This window comes from Hydra viridissima, unplaced genomic scaffold (genome assembly GCF_058129835.1).
Source record: "Hydra viridissima isolate aposymbiotic clone 2 unplaced genomic scaffold, HvirCarnegie_v1 scaffold_16, whole genome shotgun sequence".
Taxonomy (NCBI): domain Eukaryota; kingdom Metazoa; phylum Cnidaria; class Hydrozoa; order Anthoathecata; family Hydridae; genus Hydra; species Hydra viridissima.
In genome coordinates this window covers 8,547,479-8,569,357 of record NW_028324315.1, presented here as the reverse complement: position 1 = coordinate 8,569,357, position 21,879 = coordinate 8,547,479, and the positions used below count along the sequence as shown (strand labels likewise).

The following is a 21,879-nucleotide window of genomic DNA, read 5'->3' as shown; positions in this document are numbered from 1 at the left end:
TTATTATATAAGAGGAAGGCATTTTAATGTAGATTGTTTCTATTTAGTGCAAAATTATTTTTTGCTTCCTAGACAGACGATCAGAGAAAATGCAAATTTTATTTGTTTGTTTCCACAGGATGATAAAAATGTAGATCATATTTATAGAGATCATGTTTCTAGCGATATGAAAAAAGAAGAGTTTTAAAAATTTTGTAAGTATTGTTGGTCTGAACCTCATGGATTTGCGGTTATAGATTTATCATCTAGAAAGGATTATGGCAAGTATAGAAGTGGTTTTAATGATTTTTTTTTTTCCAGAATTGAAAAATTAAAAAATCTTGCGCTATAAAAAATGTCAGATTTATATATAACAGTTACTGGAAATGATTCGGAAATACGGACTCGATTTCCAGAACCAATTTATTTTGATAGAAGTAGAGCGTATGAGATGGCGCTAGTCGGCCTTGAGACATATAACAGTTTTATCAAAGTTAGTTTTGAGACATATAACAATACTATCAAAGTTAGTTTTGATAATGGATTAAAATGGAATGAAATAAAAATTCCTAAAGGGAGTTATGATCTTAAAGACATAAATGATTATCTTCAAAAAGAAATGCAATAGCAGAAATGATTAAACAAAGTCCAGTATACGTTGTTGTGCATGGTATTAAATACTCTCTAGATAACATAAAAATTGGCGCAGATTTGAATACGCTAAGATCAACTTTGACAATTGCTACTAATTATCTAGTTGATTTTAACATAGCAAACTCTCTTGCTTCAGTTCTTGGATTTTTGAAACAACAGTATGATTCAGGTGAATATGAGTCTCCTTATATTCTTAGAATATCATCTGTTAACACTTTACGAGTATTAAACGATAAAATAGGTTCAACATATCTTGACGGAAAAACCACAAACGACATATATGCGTTCTTCCCAAGCGTTGGTCCTGGGTATAAAATTATTGAGAAACCTACAGATCGGATTTATCTTCCATTAGTTGTTAGTGTACTTTCTGATATGGTTACAAAGTTAGTTGACCAAGATGGAAATAAAATTGATATACAAAAGGAGGCAATACTATTAGATATCATTTAAGGGAAAAACGAGATTCTTTTTATGATAGAGCAATTACAGAATCTCTGGAAAAATTTTTTCGTAAGTTATGAATTTTTTTTCGTACGTTATAAAAAATGAGCAGTTATGAAAATATCAAAGTGAATATTTCACAGGGAAACTCGGTTAGTATTAAACTATCTCATCAAGATCTAGATGGTAATCACGTACTAGCAGTGACAAAGACTCAACTGAATAAAATTATAAAAGTGTACAAGAATGGTAAAGGTGCAACATTTACACTTAGTAAAAGACAACTTGAACATAACTCAAAAGTAAATGGTGGATTTATAGGAGCTCTTTTACCTATATTAGGGATGCTTGGAAGTACACTTGCAACAAGAGTTGTTCCAGCTCTAGCAACAGGATTGCTAGCGGGAGTTGGTTCGTCTGCCGGTTCTGCAATGATAGATAAAATTGCAGGTAGAGGAGTAGTCTATTTGAAAAAGAATGGAGGAGGAATGAAAGTGAAAGCTGCAGGATCAGGCTTGTTTTTAACACCTTGGGTAAAAGGAGGATCTATAGGAGACGGTATTTACTTACGAAGCGGAAATGGATACGAATTAGTGGGGGCAGGTTTATTGCTAGGACCAAACTCGCCATTCTCAAGCATTCCGTTTTTGAATTTGATTCTTTAACAAAAAATATTTTTTTTATCATAATAAAAAGATGAGCGCTCCTCACAAGTTGTTTAAGCATAACGGTGCAGAAATTCCGCATTATAATTTATAGTTTTTTTTATCATTACGATGCAGAAATTTTGAATTATAATTTGTTAAAACATTTCGATAATCAATTTAAGACAAAAGAACCAAAAACAACGATTGTTTTAAAACATTTGGCTTTAGAACATCCCCCAGTGTTTGCTAATGGGAGATATTAGATATTTGCACAAAAAGACATTAGGCTCGTTCAATTATCACATCAGAAATTATCTTTAAAGATTGGTCTTCAAGTAACAAGTAGTGTAGCTTTAATGACGTTGAGGTCGGAGATAAAATCCAAACTAGATTATTTTAAACAGGAAAATATATTAGCAGAGTCAACTGATGATATTATAATGGAAATTTACAACAACAGCAAGCCAGACGTGATCATCAAAAAAGGAGAATGTTTATGCTTTATTAATTTTTTCTTTACTTTATAAAATGGAATATAATTGTGATGCTATTTGTTATTTATCTGGGTCTGAAAGACATAATAATAAACTGTATCCATTTCTTCCGAACGCCCCTGTGGATGAAGGTCATAACTACCGGCTTCAAGAAATCAGCGAAATACAGAAAGAGAATGAAAGGGAGAAGAGGAGCTGTAAGAATCATCTACTCTGTAGATAGCGTGTTGCAAGAAGGTGGAATTGCGCTTGGAACCATTGGATTGGGTCTTTTAGAACAATGATTGCAGCTCCAGTGGTGATTGCATGCGAAAGTGTTGCGCTAGGAGCAGGGTTTTTGTCGATCGTTGGAGGACAAGTCAACAAAAAGCTGAGCTTAAAAGCAGAAAAGCATGAAAAGATAAAAGTGCTAGCTGATTCAAAGCTAAATACAATAAGCGATTATATTTCAAAGTCATTAAAAGATGGAAACATAAGCGACAACGAGTACGAGCTAATATTTGGTGAGCTTCAAAAGTTTAAATCCATGCTTGATGACATTAGAGCAAAAGTGCTTGACAGTAATAACATAATAAAAGAAAGCTTGAAAGGTGCTGTTGATAAATTAAATAAAGGGATGTTGGCTGTTTCTTCTTTTACAGATACATCTCCAGAGATTTATGATAGCCCATCTTTAGATACCACTCCAGAGATGATAACTCCAGAGATGATAAGCAGAACATTATGAATTTGGGTAAATATGCAGCGCAATATTTGGGAATGTACACTTTAAGAGGAAATCAAGGAGACAAAACATTTGGAATTAAATCAGAAAATGGAAAGTTTTTTATTGGAAAAGATTAAATATCTATTAACAACAATGAAATCATTGTTGGTGGTAAAACATATAATGGAACAAGAGGACTTTGGGAACTGTTAACAAAGCCTAGTACAAATGATAAAATATATGATGAAGAAGATATTAAAAATTACAAGAGTATACTTTTAGAGACGGATGCAATTCCAACTGAAGCAAATCCAAATGAAGGAAGTATATAAATACAATAGCACCCATTTGGGAAAAAATGAGATTAAAAAATAAAAAAAGGGTCAGGTGTAGTTGTTCTTCCAGGAGATCCAAACACGCTTGTAGAAAGACTTAACTTGAGCGTTGCTTCATTGGCAGCTGGAAATACAGGATCTAGAAATGTGGCTGTGGGCATATGCGATGAGCTTTTAAGAGAAGGAGAGATAAATAGAGAGGAATATAAAGCAATTCAAAATTATATCGCGCATCTGTGAAATAAAAAAAAAATACGCTTTATAAAAATGATTATTTATAACAATAGGCATGCAAAGAAGTATGTTGTTGGTGAAAGTGGTATATTTGATACAATTAAAAATTTATTAAGAAGAGCCGCAGCTACAAGTGCGTCTAAATCATCACAAGCTTTACTTGAAAAAATGGCGGCTAGTGAGTTGGGAAGAGAGGCAGTCACTGCTGCAAAATCAGCAGGAAAAGAGCTAGCTTCTACAGCCATATCCACTGCTAAAGACGTTGCCATCGATAAAGGGAAAAAAGCGCTAGATAAATTGTATTTACGTACTGGAACAGCGAAGCCTGAGCCGAAAAATCTTACTAAAAAAGTAAAGACATACTTTCAAGATTGGTCAATAGATGAATTCGATTCAATGTTCGGAAGGTCGTTGAAAACTATTAGAATATGAGGGTCGTTGAAAACTATTATAATATAGAAAAATTTGAGTTTTACGAGTACATGCCAGACAGTTTAGCAAGTATAAATAGAACTGGAGAAATAAGAATCAAAATCATGTAGTAAGACGCGCATTTTCTTCCATCTAAAGCATATATTTTAATTGAAGGTAGGCTGACAAAAGAAGATGGAACATCCTATGCAGATGTAGATATAGTTTCGCTTGCAAACAATGGTATAATGCACATGTTCAGTCAGATATCTTATCAATTATCAAATAAAGATATTGAGATGGTATATAGTCCTGGGCAAGCAACTACAATGTTTGGATTTCTTAAATATCCAATTGAGTTTCAATTGTCAGAAGGTATGAATCAACTTTGGCAAAGAGACACCACAGATACACCAGATTTTACTGATGCTGCTGGAAATGCTGGATTTAGAGTAAGACAAAACTACATCATCAAGCAGCCTGCTGCAAAAAGATCATTTTCATTCTGCATAGGGCTCAAGCATATTTTTGGATTTTGTGATGATTATAATAAAGTGCTTTATGGATTTAATCACACTACAGTTTTTACTAGAAAGGATTATAGTGATGCAATTTATAGAAACAACGCTGCAGCAGCAGGAAAAATAAACCTTGATAAATTGTCCTCGTTTATGTCGCGAGTCACTCCAACTCTCAAGGAGGGTTTAACTCTTTTAAAAGTCATTGAATCACAAGTGTCTTTTCAAGTAGCATTCAGATCGAGACAGTGCGATTCAATTGATGTACCTCAAATCACTTCACTCAATTGGAGATTAGGTACTAAAACAGCTAGTGAAAGACCAAGATACATTATTGTTGGATTCCAAACAAATAGACATGGTTATCAACCATATAGATATGACTGAAGCAGAAAGGTACCTTATGTATCAACTAAGAAATCAAACTAAAGAACTAAATGCTTCAATTACTAATGCATCGTCGATATATTATGGTATCAGAAATTACAAAATAATGAAATTAAAACGTACACAAAATTAGCAATCAATGAGTTTAAATATTAGTTCATTTAAACCAATTTTGTCTAATGATAAATTCAAAAAAAAAACATTGCAACTAACACATTGACTAAATAAGTTAAAAAATCTCAGACTCGTGATGTAATTTATTCCGAAAAACATAGTATAGATATAAATAAAAATTGTCTAAGTCGTAGATGCACAAATGCTACATCATTAAACAATAAATTTGAGTTAGATATTGCATCCTTTAAACCTGATATCTATATGATCACAGAAACATGGTTTAATGAAAACTCAGTTACACATGTAAATGGTTATCAAAAAAACCATAATAATAGATCAAAAAGTCGTTCAGTTAAAACACATGGAGGTGGTGTTGCTATCTATGTAAAAGAAAGTTTTGTAGTTTACTCACCCAATGATAGTTTTACTAAAAACAACAACATTGAACATACTTGGTGTATTTTAAGTATAAAAAATGATCAAATTTTACTTGGTTGTATTTATCGGCCACCTGATGCATCTGAAGAAATAAATAACTATATCTGTAAAATAAAAGAATCAGCTAAAAATAAAATTAATCATTATAGGTACTCTGGTTTATTTATTTCAGGAGATTTTAATTATCCAAATATTATATGGAAAAAAAACAATGTTCAAAACATGAAAAAATATGATAAATACTCCACCAAATTTGTTGAATATATAAATGACAACTACTTACATCAAGCAGTTATATCACCTACATATAATGCAGCTTTAATTAATGGTAATATCTTAGATTTAATTTTAACAGAAACACCTGAACGTACAAATAAAATCCATCATAACCCAACTTTAGGCAACACTAGAAAGGGACACCAAATACTTAGCTGGAAATATTTTGTAAAAAACACTAGTAAAAATGAAATGTCAAAATTTTGAGAAATCTGGGTTTAACTATAAACTTTGGGAAATCTGGATTTAACTATAAACTTTGGGAAATCTGGATTTAACTATAAACTTTGGGAAATCTGGATTTAACTATAAACTTTGGGAAATCTGGATTTAACTATAAACTTTGGGAAATCTGGATTTAACTACAAACTTTGGGAAATCTGGATTTAACTATAAACTTTGGGAAATCTGGATTTAACTATAAACTTTGGGAAATCTGGATTTAACTATAAACTTTGGGAAATCTGGATTTAACTATAAACTTTGGGAAATCTGGATTTAACTATAAACTTTGGGAAATCTGGATTTAACTATAAACTTTGGGAAATCTGGATTTAACTATAAACTTTGGGAAATCTGGATTTAACTATAAACTTTGGGAAATCTGGATTTAACTATAAACTTTGGGAAATCTGGATTTAACTACAAACTTTGGGAAATCTGGATTTAACTATAAACTTTGGGAAATCTGGATTTAACTATAAACTTGGTAATTACACAGTCATAAGTAATGCTATTAATGAAAATGATTGGGAAATTTTTTTTGGAAAAAATAGTATTAATGAGTGCCATGAAATATTCCTAAATATCTATAATGAATTATGCAACAAATACATTCCTAAAAAAAATATATACTTCAAAACAAATTACAGCCCAAACCTTGATTGATAGAGAAGCAAAAAAAGCAATAAGAAACAAAACAAGTTTATGACACAAACTATTATCTAATGGTTTTAAATGTGACAAGCTAAAAGTCTAATATTTTTTAATCAACAAAACAATAAAAAAATCTAGTTAAATCAAAAAGAATAAATTATGAAAAAAAATAGCTGAGTCATCAAAAGAAAACTATTTTATGCATATGTTAATTCAAACAGAAAAATAAAATCAGGCATTAATATGATAACAGATAAAAATGGTTCTTTACAAACAAATCGTGATATCTATGCTAATATCTTCAATGAAAACTTTCATTCAGTATTTGTTATAGAAGATCTAACAAATCTTCCTAAAATTACAGTAAAAACAAGCAAGATTTTAGAATTAGATATAGACTCAGTAATAACTCAAGACACCGTTAGAATTAAACTAAGTGAACTAAATGTCAATAAAGCATGAGGAGAAGATGGTGTAAGTTCATATGTGTTAAAAAAATGTCAAAATAGTTTTTGCAAACCTCTAGAGTTACTATTCAAAAGATCCTTAAAAGAAGAACAAGTTCCACTCATATGGAAAATGGCAAATGTAACACCTATATACAAGAATGGAGATAAAAATGATCCTGCAAACTATAGACCAATTTCATTAACGTCAATACTATGCAAAATTCTAGAATCAATCTTAGGTGAAAAAATAATGGATTACATGTTAACAAACAATTTATTAAATAGTAACCAACATGGTTTTCGAAAGAACAAAAGCTGTACTACTAATCTACTAGAAACACAAGATATTTTATTTGATGCTATTGAAAATGGCTGGTGTGTTGATATGTTGTATACAGATTTCTCAAAAGCCTTTGATAAAGTACCTCATATGCGATTGATGTTAAAGTTAAAATCATATGGCATTTATGGAATAATTCTAAATTGGATAGAAGCCTATTTACATAATAGAAAGCAATGAGTAATTTTAGGGGATTGTGTATCAAAATGGCTAACACAAGGTTCTGTCCTTGGAGTTCCACAAGGTTCTGTCTTCTATTTTTTATTTTTTTAAACGATCTGCCAGACACATTAAAAAATAATATTAAATTATATGCAGATGATAGCAAAATTATAAATATTTTTAATTCAGATGAAGATATTCGCATAAACAAATTACAACTAGATATCGATAATATTATGAAATGGTCGTCATTATGGTTAATGAAATTTAACTATGAAAAGTGTAAAATTATGCACATTGGCTTTAAAAATCCATGTATAACTTATTCAATGTTCGACGTTCAACTCAACAGAATAATATCTTAGCAACATCAAAAGTAGAACGAGATTTAGGAGTAATGATGCTATCTAATTTAAAATGGACCAGTCATATTGATAAAGCTGTCGGAAAATCAAATCAAATGCTTGCGCTTATTATACGAATATTTAAATATTTTGACTCGAATATGGCAAAAAAATTATACAAGACTTTTGTAAGACCCCATCTTGAGTTTGCGATCCAAGTATGGTGTCCTTATCTGAAGCAAGACATCTTAAAGTTAGAAAAAGTACAGAGAAGGGCAACAAAACTCGTATTAGCTTTTAAAAAAATGCCATATGAAAAAAGGCTACAGTTATTGCAACTAACAGCTCTAGAAGAACGTCGTTTAAGAGGAGATCTTATTTTTCAATATAAAATACAGAACGGTTATGAGGAAATAAATTGAATAAACGAGTCAATATCTAAAGTTCAATTAAAACCTTACAATTTTCGTAGTCCAAAACCAAAAGTTAACAAAGGCATACTGTAAGAGTAATGCTAGATATAACTTCTTCTCGTGTAGAGTCGTAAATGCTTGGAATGGTTTAACACCAGATATTGTCGAATCAATAACAATTGACCAATTCAAAAATAAACTTGATAAATCAGATTATTGCAAAAATTATTTATTAAGTACTAAATAATATTTATATACATTGAAAAGTAAATAGTGCTATGTTTAAAACATTTATAGCTGTTATAGCACAACATCTTCTGTTGTTGTACTCCACAATTGATTTCATCGATTGTCACAGTGTACATTAATATTATTATTATTATATAATTAAATTTATAGAGTATAACTGACATAAAAATATATAAAGTATAACTGATATAAACAAAAATGAACGTACATACATATTACAAAATATTCTATGTTTGATAGGATGAAAAACATTTTGAACATAATGGGAGGTCATATTCCAGACAAATTGTTTTTATTCGTTTTATATTTGGTTTTCAGCACATCTACATCTACGTCTTGGTGTTCCTTCCACAGGAATATGTGGAGATTTTGAAGATGCGCAGTTTTTTCATATGGTCCTCCTCTCGACAATAAACGTTATACAGCTGCAGTTTTTCTTCTCTCATTTATCATTTCCTCTGCCAGGGGAAACAATAATTGCTTCCAAAGAATTTTTTTATTTGTGGCCTCCTTATGTTTTATCCAAGAATTTGCAAGGGACATCATAAGTAAGCAATAAAACACTTTCTTCCACCATTTATTCGATTTACGATCCAGTTCATATAGTCCTATCATTTGGTCCGCTAAATCCACCCCCTCCCACAATTTCGCGATGAAACGCAACCATCTCTGGGCAAGAATCACTAGATTTTAAGCCGTCTTTCAAAGTTTTCGTCACTTCTGTAACATCAGCTTTATGAAAATTACTCAACATAAGCACTTCTTTCGTGTCTTGCCATTTCACAAATAGCAGTCCATCTTCACTGCACTAAAATACATATTCACCTCTTTTCAGCTTTTTATTGATTATAGGTAAATATTTTCTATTTCTGTTGCACGCTCCTAAAGCGTCATCAACAAATAAATATATATGCATTTCAAGCGAATTTTACTCACAAAAGACGTCTAGATCAGCTATGTAATTTAGTGGTACATATCGCGAGGTTAGAATTATTTTGTTCTATCTCCCATTTTAAAAGTTGGGAGAATATGAGTTATTAATTTTAGTTAGTAATAATTACATTTAAAATACGCTTTATTTTATAAATCTTTTTTCTAAATAATTTGCTTAAACATAAATTATTTAAAGCATAAGTTATAATTTCTTTAAAAATTAAAGCTAAAATTTTAAATAACTTTTACTTTTAGAAAAATCAAAAACTTTTAAATTTGGAGATAGAACAAAATAATTCTAGCCTCGCGATATATGTACCGAGAGTTTCGAAAGGGTGAAAGTGATAAATTTTGTTAAAGGGTTAAAATGATAAAATTTTTATTCAAATATTTCGACTAAATCGACTTTTAGTCGACTAAGTCGATTTTAAAAATGTATTAGTCGATTTTCGTCGACTTTAAAAAATAGGGGAGAGTATGCACCCATGATCCTAAAAATCTATCCGGCCAATTTACTGAATATATGTTTTCACTTTGACCTCTAAATTAACAGTAAATGATAGCAAACTTTATATTTTATTATAATTTAATAATAGTTTACTTACCAAAATATTTAAAATGAATTAAAAATAATAAAAATTGATATAACTCAATTGTGATCAAGGGTGCATACCAGTATGCTCCCTTGATCCTACATTTATGCACCCTTGATCCTATTTTTGTATACTTGATCCGAATCCAAATTTATACCGTGAATGTGTAAAAATTGTTTTTAAGTCATTCAAACAATGTCCATATTAAAAAACATTTAATTTTTTATAAACTTTATTACAACTTTGTTCCTCTTATTAGAAGAAAGAAAAGCAAAATCAATGAAAGAAAAAAATTAATGCAACAAAAAAAGAAAATTCAATGATAAAAAATGTTGTCTTTTTACTGAGGCTCTATGTTTCCTTAGTTGTTAAAGTACGAAATTACTTCTTCACAATATCCTTGAGTAGATCTACAAGACAATTCATTAAAATGCTGTGCTTCTAATATATTACTGTCACTGTTATGGCTGTTCAAAATATTTTCATTTTTTCTTTTATAATGTTTGACATCAAGTTTTCTTTTTCTTGTCATGAAGATTTTTTTTGGCATAAAGCTTTCTGATTTTTTGACTTTTTAGACTGACATTTTTTTTTCATTTCCTGAAGTCTATTTAGTTCATTTCGAACAGGAGTATCAGTGAGTATTAGGGTGCATACATACATACAAAATATGTTAGGATTAAAGGGTTTAATGTTTCCAAGCTATTTGTGACCTATTCCATGACTTAGGAATACGTTTACAAAGAGTCATTGCAAATTCATTTGCCAGTTTTCGTGTTGTTTTGGTTGACAAACCATAATGAAGTTTTGAAGCCTTTAAAAGATAGTCTGATAAAGTTGTTTCTTCTTCATCGCTAAAGATTTGCATTGTAACAAAGTTAGGTTTGCAGACTGTATATACATACATACATACATACATACATACATACATACATACATACATACATACATACATACATACATACATACATACATACATACATACATACATACATACATACATACATACATACATACATACATACATACATACATACATACATACATACATACATACATACATACATACATACATACATACATACATACATACATACATACATACATACATACATACATACATACATACATATGTATATATGTATATGTATATGTATGTATATATGTATATATGAATACAAAATAATATTTTAAGAACAAAAACAAAGAAATAATAGCATAAAAATCTTTATCATAAGGCTTTATCCTAAAAAAAAAATTACTAAAATACAATATGACATATTGTACAGAAATGTTCATGTGACTATAGTTTTTACATTTTGTTATTTTCTCTTTCTGCGTATGCACCTTTGATCATAGGATCAAAGGTGCATAAACGCATTAGGATCAAGGGTGCTAACCCGCTCTATTTTCACAAAAATTTCTTTTTTTTTTATATTAGATGGTTTTACAACATAACAAAAACAACCATAGAAGAGGTGAATAATTTAGTTACAAAATGGTACAAACAGAATTTCTCAACACAAGCAAATGTTAAAGATCTGAGGTTCCTTCTAAAAGTAAAAAAAATACTTTTTACCGTCAAAATAAAACTTTTTAGAAACAACTTTAACAATGGCCTATTTTCTAACCAAAACACAATAAAATTTGTAGAAGTAGTATTTATAACACGATGGCTATCAGCCATTTTTAATAAGTTATGTAAGTATAGAGATAACACTGTAGGATCAAAGGTGCATACGGATCAAGGGTGCAATTTCTCCCCTACATTAATCGATTTAGTCGACAATCGAATAATTTCAAAGTCGTAACAACACTAAGAATTAGTGGATGAATTTGAAAGGGGGGTGAGGGGTGGTTAAATCATTAAATAGTAGTCGCCATCGTCGAATAGAAATTTTTTTTTTATTATTTGATTATTTGATATATAATATTACATATCAAACAACAACAAAAAAAATTTAAGTTTATTTCTATTTTCAGATTTTCTTAAGAAGGTTTCAAACAATTTTAAAACCCAATTCTGCATTTAACACTGGGTACCAGGCTACTAAAATTAAACTTGCTATTATTGTTTAAATTTCAAATATATTTTTTTAACTAATCAAATTAAAGATTAATAAAAACCGTTGTAGCACATCTAGAATGGCTACTAGAGTTGGCTGTACTGAAGAAAATATAGCGGAGGCTGTTGCAGATGTAAAGAGGTAAGCTTAAACTATATTTGCCTTTACGAAATGTTACTCTCTGTTAACCATTCACTATCTAATAACCTATGCTATAAGTTCTTACTGCGTAGGTAGCTACATATTTGATTATTTTTTAGCGATTGAAGAAGCACCACTTGTGCATCAAAGCAATATGGCATTCCTAGAACAATCTTGAGGGACAAGATTAGTGGAAAAGCTCCTATGATCAAAAAAATGGGCCTCTGCACTTTTTTGATCGAAGCTGATAAGCAAGTGTTGGTTAAATAATCAATCCACAAAGGAGAGCTCATTCTATCACCTAAGACACAATAGACTGGACAGAAGTGACACATCATGTCACTTCTGTCCAGTCTATTGTCAGTTGAATGTTTTATGGGTAAAATAAACTGGGATAGACGAGAGTAACCGATAAATACCGATATGAAAAGATATGAAACAATACATTGTTCTATTTCATAATTTATTCAACTTAAGGAAATATAAATTCATAATAAATTTCTGAATTTTTGCTTCTGTCTAAAGTTCCAAACTAATCATTGTCTTCAACTGCCAGATCAACCACATTAGGAGTACTGGTACGAGAGGCAGCAAGAGACGGAGAGGCAGGTCCTTCAACGGCAGCAGCTTCATCGGCTTGTTCTTCAGCAGAAGTGAGCAACCATTTCTTGATTTTAACTTTGCCATAGTTTTGCTGGTTGTACAGGAGTTTCTCTACTGGTTCTGGTTGCAACTTGTTTCGTTTGTAGGAGACAATAGCACTTCCAGCACTTAAAGCTCTCTCTGACGAAGCACTAGATGCAGGCACAAAAAGCCATTTTCTTGCAGATCCTTCCAACAATGGGAATTTGTGTTTGTTGGTCCTCCAGAAGTCCAAGACATCCAATCCAGTGACTGCAGGTACCTTGAGGTACATTTCCCATTCAATAGTAATGGAAGACTGATCAGCTGGGGCAGAGGTAACTCTAACTAGGACGTCACTAGCCAAATCAAAAAAAGGGTCGTCATCAGATTGGGAACCTTGAGATCTTGCCTCTTCTAGCTGCCTGGCATCCATCTCTTGTGTTGCCTGGATCCATCGTGATGGTTCTGAGATTTTGTAATAAGAGCGTCATAGGCCTCATCAAATCCACCAATCTTTTTCAAAGCCTGGCCCTTGTACAGAGGATTCAGTAAGTTGGCGACTGAATAATGCAAGCTGGTCGCTCTAGATTTTGGAAACCGGAAATCAATGGCTTTAACTAGTTTTCAGTAAAACATCTCAGCATTAGGAGACAGGCCACCACGAATAGCTTGCAGAAGTCGGTATTTCAATCCATACAGATGAGAGATAACTCAGTGAATGGAGACTTTCTTGTCAGCAGAGAAGCTTTCCAAAATGTCCGAGATTTTCCTTAAAATTGGCAAAATTTCGTCAAAGAGGTCAAATTCATCCTCACTGGGAATAGCGGGTACAAATTTGTTAGGGTCAGAACCTGGATAATCCCTGATTGAGCTCAAAGGTCTTCTCATCCTTACAATACTGTCAATCATCATTAATGTGGAGTTCCAGCGGGTTTTGACAGGTGAGATCATTTTCACATACTTTAATTCATCCTTGTTAACTGCGTCGTTGTCATCCAACATGTTTTGATTCTCCTTCTTGATTCGCTGTTCTGACAAAGAGGACTTGTGGCATAGAGATGACAATTCTGTGGCTTTTTTAATGGCTGATTCCAGATCCAAACTTTCAACTGATTGGCTTCTTTAATTGCACCTTCCACAACCAAGTTCAAAAGGTGATCAGCACAAAGCCCAGCAAGCACACAACGTTGAAATAACGTTGAACGACGTTGATCAACGTTATTTCAACGTTGTTTCAACGTTGTGTGCTTGCTGGGAGCAGAGACTCGTTAACAAACTTGCATTTAGGGATGGCTGCCTTCAGGTTGGAAGCTGAGTCATGAACACAAACAACATAGCTGTGTCCGGCATTTCCGGGAATCTCTGAGACATTTCTGAAAAAAAAAAAAAAAAAAATTAATAAGTATAAATATTATGCAAATTAAAATTTACATGTAACAATTTTATACCTTTAGTTATAATATTACAGTGGGTTGCATAAATATAGAGTCACTACTTAGTTTGTGTGAAATTTTCGTTTTTTTCACAATTATCTTTGAAACCAACTAACTAATACGATTAAAAGTGTATTAAATGTCTTAATTAATTGATTCTCTATCGAATGGTATATAATTCGAACTCGTTAGGTTAACCAGTCTTGAGTAATTATTAATTCAATTAGAACATACCTCTATTTCTTATGTAGCAAAAATATAGAGTCAACTAAAATTTAACGACTTAAGTTGAAATATCTCAACGAAATGTTTTCCGAGCGATGTAAAACTTGGTGGTTGATTTCTTTCGAACTATATAAACGTACTTGCGAAGATAAAATTAAGTTATCATTTTTATATCTTGAGTTATTTGCATTGATAATTATTTGGTAAAGTAAAAAGATAAAAATGGGCAGAAAAGCTGTTTCAGATAACGTACGATGGAAAATTGTTGGTCTGCTAAAAGATAAAACAAAAAGCCAAAGAGAAATAGCTCGAATGTGCAATGTTTCGCTTAAATGTGTACAAACAACGTTGAAAAACCACGAGCTACATAATGATGTCAAAGATTTACCAAGGCTTGGTAGGCCTTTAAAGCTAACTTCAAGAGACCAAAGTTATCTCTATCGAAAGGTTAGACAAGACCCTAAAATTTCTTACCGCGAACTTGCTGAAGGGTTCACAAATACGCCTGGTAACGTTAGTGTTAGTAAATGGACTGTACGAAGATGCCTAAATAAGAAAGGCTTAGATTGCTATGTCGCTGCTCGAAAAACACTTTTGCGTGTCTCAGATCGCCTAAAAAGATTAAAGTGGTGTAGAGAAAGACTTCACTGGTCTGTAGAAGACTGGGCCAAAAGTCATTTTCAGCGACGAATCCAATTTTGAGGTGATAAATCGCAAGTCAAGATTAATAATCAAGAGGCTGGCTGGTGAAAAGTTCAAAGAGCGTTTTTGTGTACCAAGGATACAAGGTGGAGGAGGATCAATTGGAATATGGGGATGCTTTTCCCATAAAGGAACAGGGTCATACAACATTTATAACGGCAGAATTAACCAGTACAACTACAAAGAGACCCTCGAAAGTAAACTTTTGCCAACAGCCAGAGCTTTTTGCGGAAGACGAGAACAATGGGTTTTTCAGCACGATGGCGCAACGGCTCACACTGCAATCTCGGTTAAAGAGTGGCTTGATCGGAAAAACATTACGGTCATGCCTTGGCCAGCTCGTTCTCCAGATCTCAATCCCATCGAGAACATTTGGGCTTGGATAAACAAAAGATTGGTCAACGAGAAAATAGCCAGTGTTGCGCAATTACAGCAGGCCTTAGAAAAGCTTTGGAAAGAATTTCCAAGAGAATTATGCATCCGACTAGTTGAATCTATGCCTAGACGTGTTCGTGCTTGTGTGAAAGTTCGTGGTGCGCATACAAAATACTAAAATGCACCCTGACTCTATATTTTTGCTCTGTTTTTTTTTTTTTTTTTTTTTAACAGCTGTATATATTTCTCATAAAAAAGTATCTTAAATTTTTTTTTTTGAAAGAGTTTTTTTTCTTATTTTGTTTATAAAACCACTCTTAATAAAATTTAAAACAATTTATATTATGAATTTTTTTGTGTGCTTTAAATTTTAAAAAAACATTAAAAAAATCAAATTAAAAATCAAGTGACTCAATATTTATGCAACCCACTGTATATTATAAAATTATAACTAAAGATATAAAAAATATTACATGTAACGGGTAATATCACTAATATGTTAAATTGTATAAAAATTTGTACAACAACAAATCAACAAGTACTACGTAATTAGCTTACTTAGTAATAGTAAGTTAAAGTATTAGTATAAGTACTACTATACCAAGTTTCTATAAAATTTACTTATTGATCCAGTCTGTTTGCAATAGCTTCTGCGTCCAGAAAAGGGTGACACACCAATAACAAACATCCGGTGGTTGAAGTCTTCATTGATGAAGTGGAGGGTCATGGCTTGATAAGCGTCATTATTCCGACTTTGCTACATGTCAGAAGAAATGGCGAATCCAGGACTTTTTGGCAACTCTTTCTCCAGAGCTTGATCCAATTCTGTTTTCACGTTTTTGTAAAATAATTTTTGTTATCTAAGTTTCTCCATATTTCACTTAAAAAGTTTATTAACAAAGTAAAAATAGACATTTCGTACATGCTACTATATTGTAACAAATAAAATAAAACAAAATTTATCATATCTTACCTTCAAAATTGCTTAAATTTCAATGTTTTTTTTGTGGGGAATTGTTTAGACTTTCCCTGAGACACTAAAGAGTCACTGTTTTCTTTTTGAACTTGATATTATTGTTCCCATCTGACTGCGAATCATGCAATTTACAAACTACAATCCCTTTTTATACAGTTTTTCAACCGCGCCATTTCGACACATTAAATACATTAAGACATTACATGCGTTAACACCCACATACATTAACACCGACACACATTATTACCTTACATACATTAACACGCTAATTGCATCTTGACGACAATATTCCTGACTTTTTTGACTTTAGTTGATCAACAAAGTTTTCAGCTGACATCCTATTTAATTGGTCTGGAAGGATTAATGATATCTATTAACTAGATGTCTAACTTGCGCTTCCGCAGTGAAGCAAATATTTTGCCAGCCAGGTTAGTTTTGCCAGACTGAAATGACGTAATGATAAATCAAAGCAAAACAAAACTGAAGTATTATCAGTTTAAATAAAATGGCTACCGGCATTAAAAAGTTTAAAAACTTACTTCACTTTTTCTTATACAATAGGGAAGGATTAACTTGTAAAACCGGTAAAGATAGGCAAAATGACATCTTGACTCGACTTGAAAATATATAACATATTTGAACTAAAATTTGGCATTTAAAAAGAAAAAAAAAATTGTGATATTGTAAAAAAATATCGTTATTATACCGATAAATATCGGTATTCTCGTTATTTTTATGTATTCCGATAAACCGATAAAAAAAGCCGATATTATCGTTTCAACCGATACTTTTCTAGTCAGTTATTATTTCAAACGATAAGTTATCGTTTCATAGACAAACTCATATCCTTTGATATCGTTATAAACGCCTTTTTGTTCTTTTAGCTTTTGTTAACCCTTTGGAGATGGCAGATGTAGATAGCTTTTGAGTTACGGCAATCTAGTTTGGGGTTAGTGATGTAAAACACCAGACGCGATATTTTTCCAGTAAAATCTGAAGTTTTTTTAATGCATAAATTGCAAAGAAAAAATTGCGCGAAGCTATAAACGATGAAAAAATTACAAGATATTATAACCGTTTTTCATTCCTGCTCTTGAACCATATTTTCAGAAAAAGGTTCGTTTCTTATCGGAAAAAGTTTAAAATTTTCTAATATTTAAGATTTTTCTTCGTAAAGCACATCAAACTTTACGCTCTTCTTAATTTTATTTTTTAATCTAATTTAGACTTTGGTAATACAGTGCAAAAAACCTCCTGGAGCCGTTAAAGTTACAACTTCGGATTTGAGGTCAAAAGATGTTTGATTAATTCCATTGGGAAGTTATAAAATTTGTTTTTAAAACTTGACGCGTGTTTGGAAAAACTGTATGGAGTAAAATCGGCGCAAATAGATCGCCGGAGCATTAAAAACCAAACAACTTTAAGTTTTCAGAGTTTATTTTTCTTTTTTTACATGAGATACAAATTAGAAAAAAAAGCAAATAACAGTTAAAAAGATACTTTACAATAAATAAGAGATTAGAGAAATATTTAATTTTGTATTAGTGCTGTAATATATTGATTTTTTGAGGTAACTTTAATTGAAGATATCTTTTTAATTGAATAACTCTTATGCTATTATGAAAGCCTTGCAAAACCTAAGGTAGCACACTAATTACTGCATTATAGGAAGCTTAATAGAAAATTCTTCTATTCTGAGATTATTACGTTCGTTCTACAAAAGGATACCGTTCTGACAATTATCACTTGTTACGTAACTTAAAACTTGTTGAGTTATCGCGCTACAATTATCCGTCCTGTCATTGCCACAACGCTATTTTTGTAACTTAGCTTATTATGGGACATTCCGATCTTAATCATGCGTGGTTGTGGTATTTGGGTGCTTTACCATAAGTGCTATATATAGCCCATTTATGAAGATTGATAAAAATAATTTAGCTAGTTTTAACCGATCAAAACTGTATAAATAGAGTAAAAATTTATCAAGAACATGTTAATTAAAAAGTAACAAAAGCGGTGTTGATCTTCAAAAAAAAAAAAAAATGTAATACGCAATCGGTATTAATCTTGATCACCTTCGGATCAAAGTTGGTAGCAGAGGGTAGTTTCTTCACAACGGAAGAATGGTAAAAAGAAGAAATCAGAAATTAACAAATCAAATGGAAGATCAACTAACCGTCCAAAATGAAGTGTCAGCATTAAACAGGAAGAAAACGATTTTAAACTCTTCGTTTACGCAAATTAAACATCAAATTATTCAGCTTCTTGGAGACGACGATCCGACATGTAAAAACGAGTTACGCGATTTAACTCATCAATTAACAAAGACACAAAACGAAGTTCTCGAGGTGATGGTTGATTTATCAAACAAATACGAGTTTCTGGAGTCAAAAGAAAATTTAGAAAAACTCAATCAAGAAATTGAAAGAATAAATGGCGAATTCACGGAAGCGATGGAACATGTAAATAGATGGATATTGTGCAACGGAAGTGAAAGATCTAATTTTGACCAAAGGATGGATCGAGAACCTATGCGGACAATGGAAAAGCAGCAACGTGATCAATGGTCGAGTATTCGAAAATTAAATGACGAAGAAAAAGATAATAGCGAATATGAATCAATCAAATCGACTCATAGCCGTTTGCGTACAACAAATAATTTAGATGAAAAGACTGCAAAAATTGGACAGGATTTATGGAAACAACTAAAACGCGTTTCTATACCAATATTTAATGGCGATAAAAAGAGCTACGAAAATTGGAAAGCTTCATTCAACGCATGTATCGATCAAGCTCCAGCGACAGCTGAATATAAATTACTTCAGTTACGTCTATATTTATGTGGCGACGCATTAAAAGCAATTGAAGGACTTGGGCATTCATCGTTTGCCTATGAAGCTGCAAAAGAAAGACTTGAAAGAAAATATGGCGGAACGAGGAGAAAGGTCCTCATGTATTTGGATGAATTGAACAACTTCAAACCTATGAGGGAAAACCAACCAAGAGATTTGGAAAAATTCGCCGACTTGTTGGACGTGGCAGTAATAAACTTAAAAGAAGCTAATAGAACTGAAGAACTTGGTAACGGAACATTATACCACCAACTGCAAAAAAAGGTTCCAGAGATGATGTTGATAAGATATAAACGTTGGGTGCATGAATACAGATTAAACGAAAATGTTGAAACTCTAAAAAAGTTTATTGTTGAAGAAGCGGATTTTCAAATGGCAGCAACAGAGACTCTTCATGGCTTAAAAAAAGGCACTGGTAGCAAACCGTCTGAAGGAAATTCATACTTTACAGACAATGAAAGAAAAAAGAAAACAAATTGGATAAAAAAATGTGCTGCTTGCAAAAACGATCATAAAATATGGGAGTGTCCAACATTTAAAAATCAAGTTGTTGAAGAAAGATGGGAAACAGCCAAGAAATGTAAACTCTGCTTCAGGTGCTTAAACTCTAATCATTTGTCAAAGGAATGCAGGAATACAAGAAAGTGTGGGATTGACGGCTGTACAGATACTCACAATCGCTTGCTTCACAAAAAGAAACGTCAAAATGAGAGAATTTCTGAAGAACCCAAGAACATGGTAATTGAAAACTCTCATATATCAAACATCCAACTACATTCAAAACACGTCATGAACTGTATATCGCTTCGAACGGTGCCGGTTATTCTTCGTAATGGAAATAAAAGAGTTTTAGTTAACGCATTGCTTGACGATGGAAGTACAAAAACGTATCTGAATTCTGATGTGGCGGCTGAGTTGTCACTGCAGGGTAAAACAGAAAAAGTAACTGTAAACATGATAAATGGAAAAATTGATTCATTCGAAACCATGCCGGTGGAATTCCAGCTGGAATCATTGAATGGAAAAACAATTATAACAGTGGAAGCCTTTACAGTAAATAATGTAACTGGAAACTTAAAAGCCGTTAATTGGAGAAAAATGTCAAATAATTGGAGACATCTGAGAAACATCGAGTTCCCAAATATTGGACCCAAACCAAAAATTGACATTCTAATTGGTGTAGACTATTCTGAGTTGCATCGTGCAATTAAGGAAGTAAGAGGAGAATTTAATGAACCAGTGGCCCGGCTAACACCGCTTGGATGGACATGCATTGGCGGCACTGGAGGATCCCTTCAAACACACTTTACGAAAATGATACCAAAAGCAAAGGAAATAGAAGATGCGAATGACACCATTAAAAAGTTATGGACAATTGAAGGTAAGAAGAGATGCAATTAAAAAAAATGATAACAAGCCCAGAAGACACTACCGCCCTTAATATAGTTACAAGTTCGCTGAAAATAGAAAACGGAAGATATGAGCTAAAATTACCATGGAAAGAAAATAGACAGCTGGATGATAATTATATAATGGCGTTAAACAGACTACAAAACACGGAAAAACGTCTAATGAAAAACCAAAGTCTCGGAGATGAGTATAAAAAAATTATTAAACAGTATCTAGAAAAGGGATACTTGGAGAAAATTGATAAAAAGAATCTAGGAGATGGTTGGTACTTACCACATTTCCCAATTCTCCGTCCCGAAAAATCAACCACAAAAGTCAGAATAGTGTTCGATGGATCTGCAAAATACAATGGTAAATCCATTAACGACTTTATTTACCAAGGACCAAAACTTCAACAAGATCTTGTAACAGTTTTACTTCGATTTCGAAAATATTCAGTCGCTTTAGCTTGCGATATAGCAGAAATGTATTTAAGAATCGGAATACATAAAGATGATCGAAGGTACCAACGAATTCTATGGAGAAATTTGGATCCAACTGCTGAGCCTGATGTGTTTCAGTTTAATCGACTGGTTTTTGGGATCAACTCAGCGCCTTTCATGGCTCAATTTGTAACACAAGAACACGCAAAAAAGTATGCACAAACATTTCCTTTAGCTTCTGAAGCTGTTCTTGAAGCAACTTACATGGACGATACAATAATTTCTGTAGTTGATGAAAAAGAAGGAATTCAATTGTACAAAGAACTCACGCTACTATGGAGTTCAGCCGGAATGTTTGCACGAAAATGGCTTTCAAACTCGGTCAAAGTTCTTAAAATAACACCCGAAAATGATCGTGCAGAACATATAAACTTAGATTCTGGAGAATTACCTGCCATGAAAACGCTTGGAGTTGTCTGGGAAGCAAAACCTGATTTATTTACTTTTCATTCCGTCGCTACCGAAGAAAATGCGGTATATACAAAAAGATTTTTGTTAAAAAAAATTGGCAACTTTGTTCGATCCATTGGGTTTTTTATCACCATACATCATTCGAATAAAAATAATTATGCAAGAGTTGTGGATTGACGGAAT

General features: G+C 32.2%; 4 protein-coding genes across 4 annotated transcripts; all 4 read left to right on the top strand.

Annotated features, from left to right (window-relative positions):
* Positions 1–3,921: 3,921 nt before the first annotated feature.
* Positions 3,922–4,809, top strand: LOC149877941 (uncharacterized). The gene is made up of 2 exons (XM_090073628.1): positions 3,922–3,994; positions 4,082–4,809. Exons 1-2 carry the CDS (start codon positions 3,922–3,924, stop codon positions 4,807–4,809), a joined length of 801 nt encoding a protein of 266 aa, XP_089929754.1.
* A 2,971-nt stretch (positions 4,810–7,780) lies between these two features.
* On the top strand, positions 7,781–8,233 carry LOC149877940 (uncharacterized). Its single transcript, XM_090073627.1, has one exon. It carries the CDS (start codon positions 7,781–7,783, stop codon positions 8,231–8,233), a length of 453 nt encoding a protein of 150 aa, XP_089929753.1.
* Positions 8,234–18,664: 10,431 nt separating this feature from the next.
* Positions 18,665–20,794, top strand: LOC149877939 (uncharacterized). Its single transcript, XM_090073626.1, has one exon. It carries the CDS (start codon positions 18,665–18,667, stop codon positions 20,792–20,794), a length of 2,130 nt encoding a protein of 709 aa, XP_089929752.1.
* A 5-nt stretch (positions 20,795–20,799) lies between these two features.
* On the top strand, positions 20,800–21,873 carry LOC149877938 (uncharacterized). Its single transcript, XM_090073625.1, has one exon. It carries the CDS (start codon positions 20,800–20,802, stop codon positions 21,871–21,873), a length of 1,074 nt encoding a protein of 357 aa, XP_089929751.1.
* Positions 21,874–21,879: the final 6 nt, after the last annotated feature.

What these genes read in the sequence shown, in the direction of transcription:
- LOC149877941 (XM_090073628.1), top strand. Translation starts at nt 3,922, where the DNA reads ATGAGGGTCGTTGAAAACTATTATAATATAGAAAAATTTGAGTTTTAC. An exon ending in CATGCCAGACAGTTTAGCAA is followed by an intron (nt 3,995 to 4,081) that starts GTATAAATAGAA and finishes TTTTAATTGAAG; the next exon opens with GTAGGCTGACAAAAGAAGAT.
- LOC149877940 (XM_090073627.1), top strand. Translation starts at nt 7,781, where the DNA reads ATGTATAACTTATTCAATGTTCGACGTTCAACTCAACAGAATAATATC.
- LOC149877939 (XM_090073626.1), top strand. Translation starts at nt 18,665, where the DNA reads ATGGTAAAAAGAAGAAATCAGAAATTAACAAATCAAATGGAAGATCAA.
- LOC149877938 (XM_090073625.1), top strand. Translation starts at nt 20,800, where the DNA reads ATGATAACAAGCCCAGAAGACACTACCGCCCTTAATATAGTTACAAGT.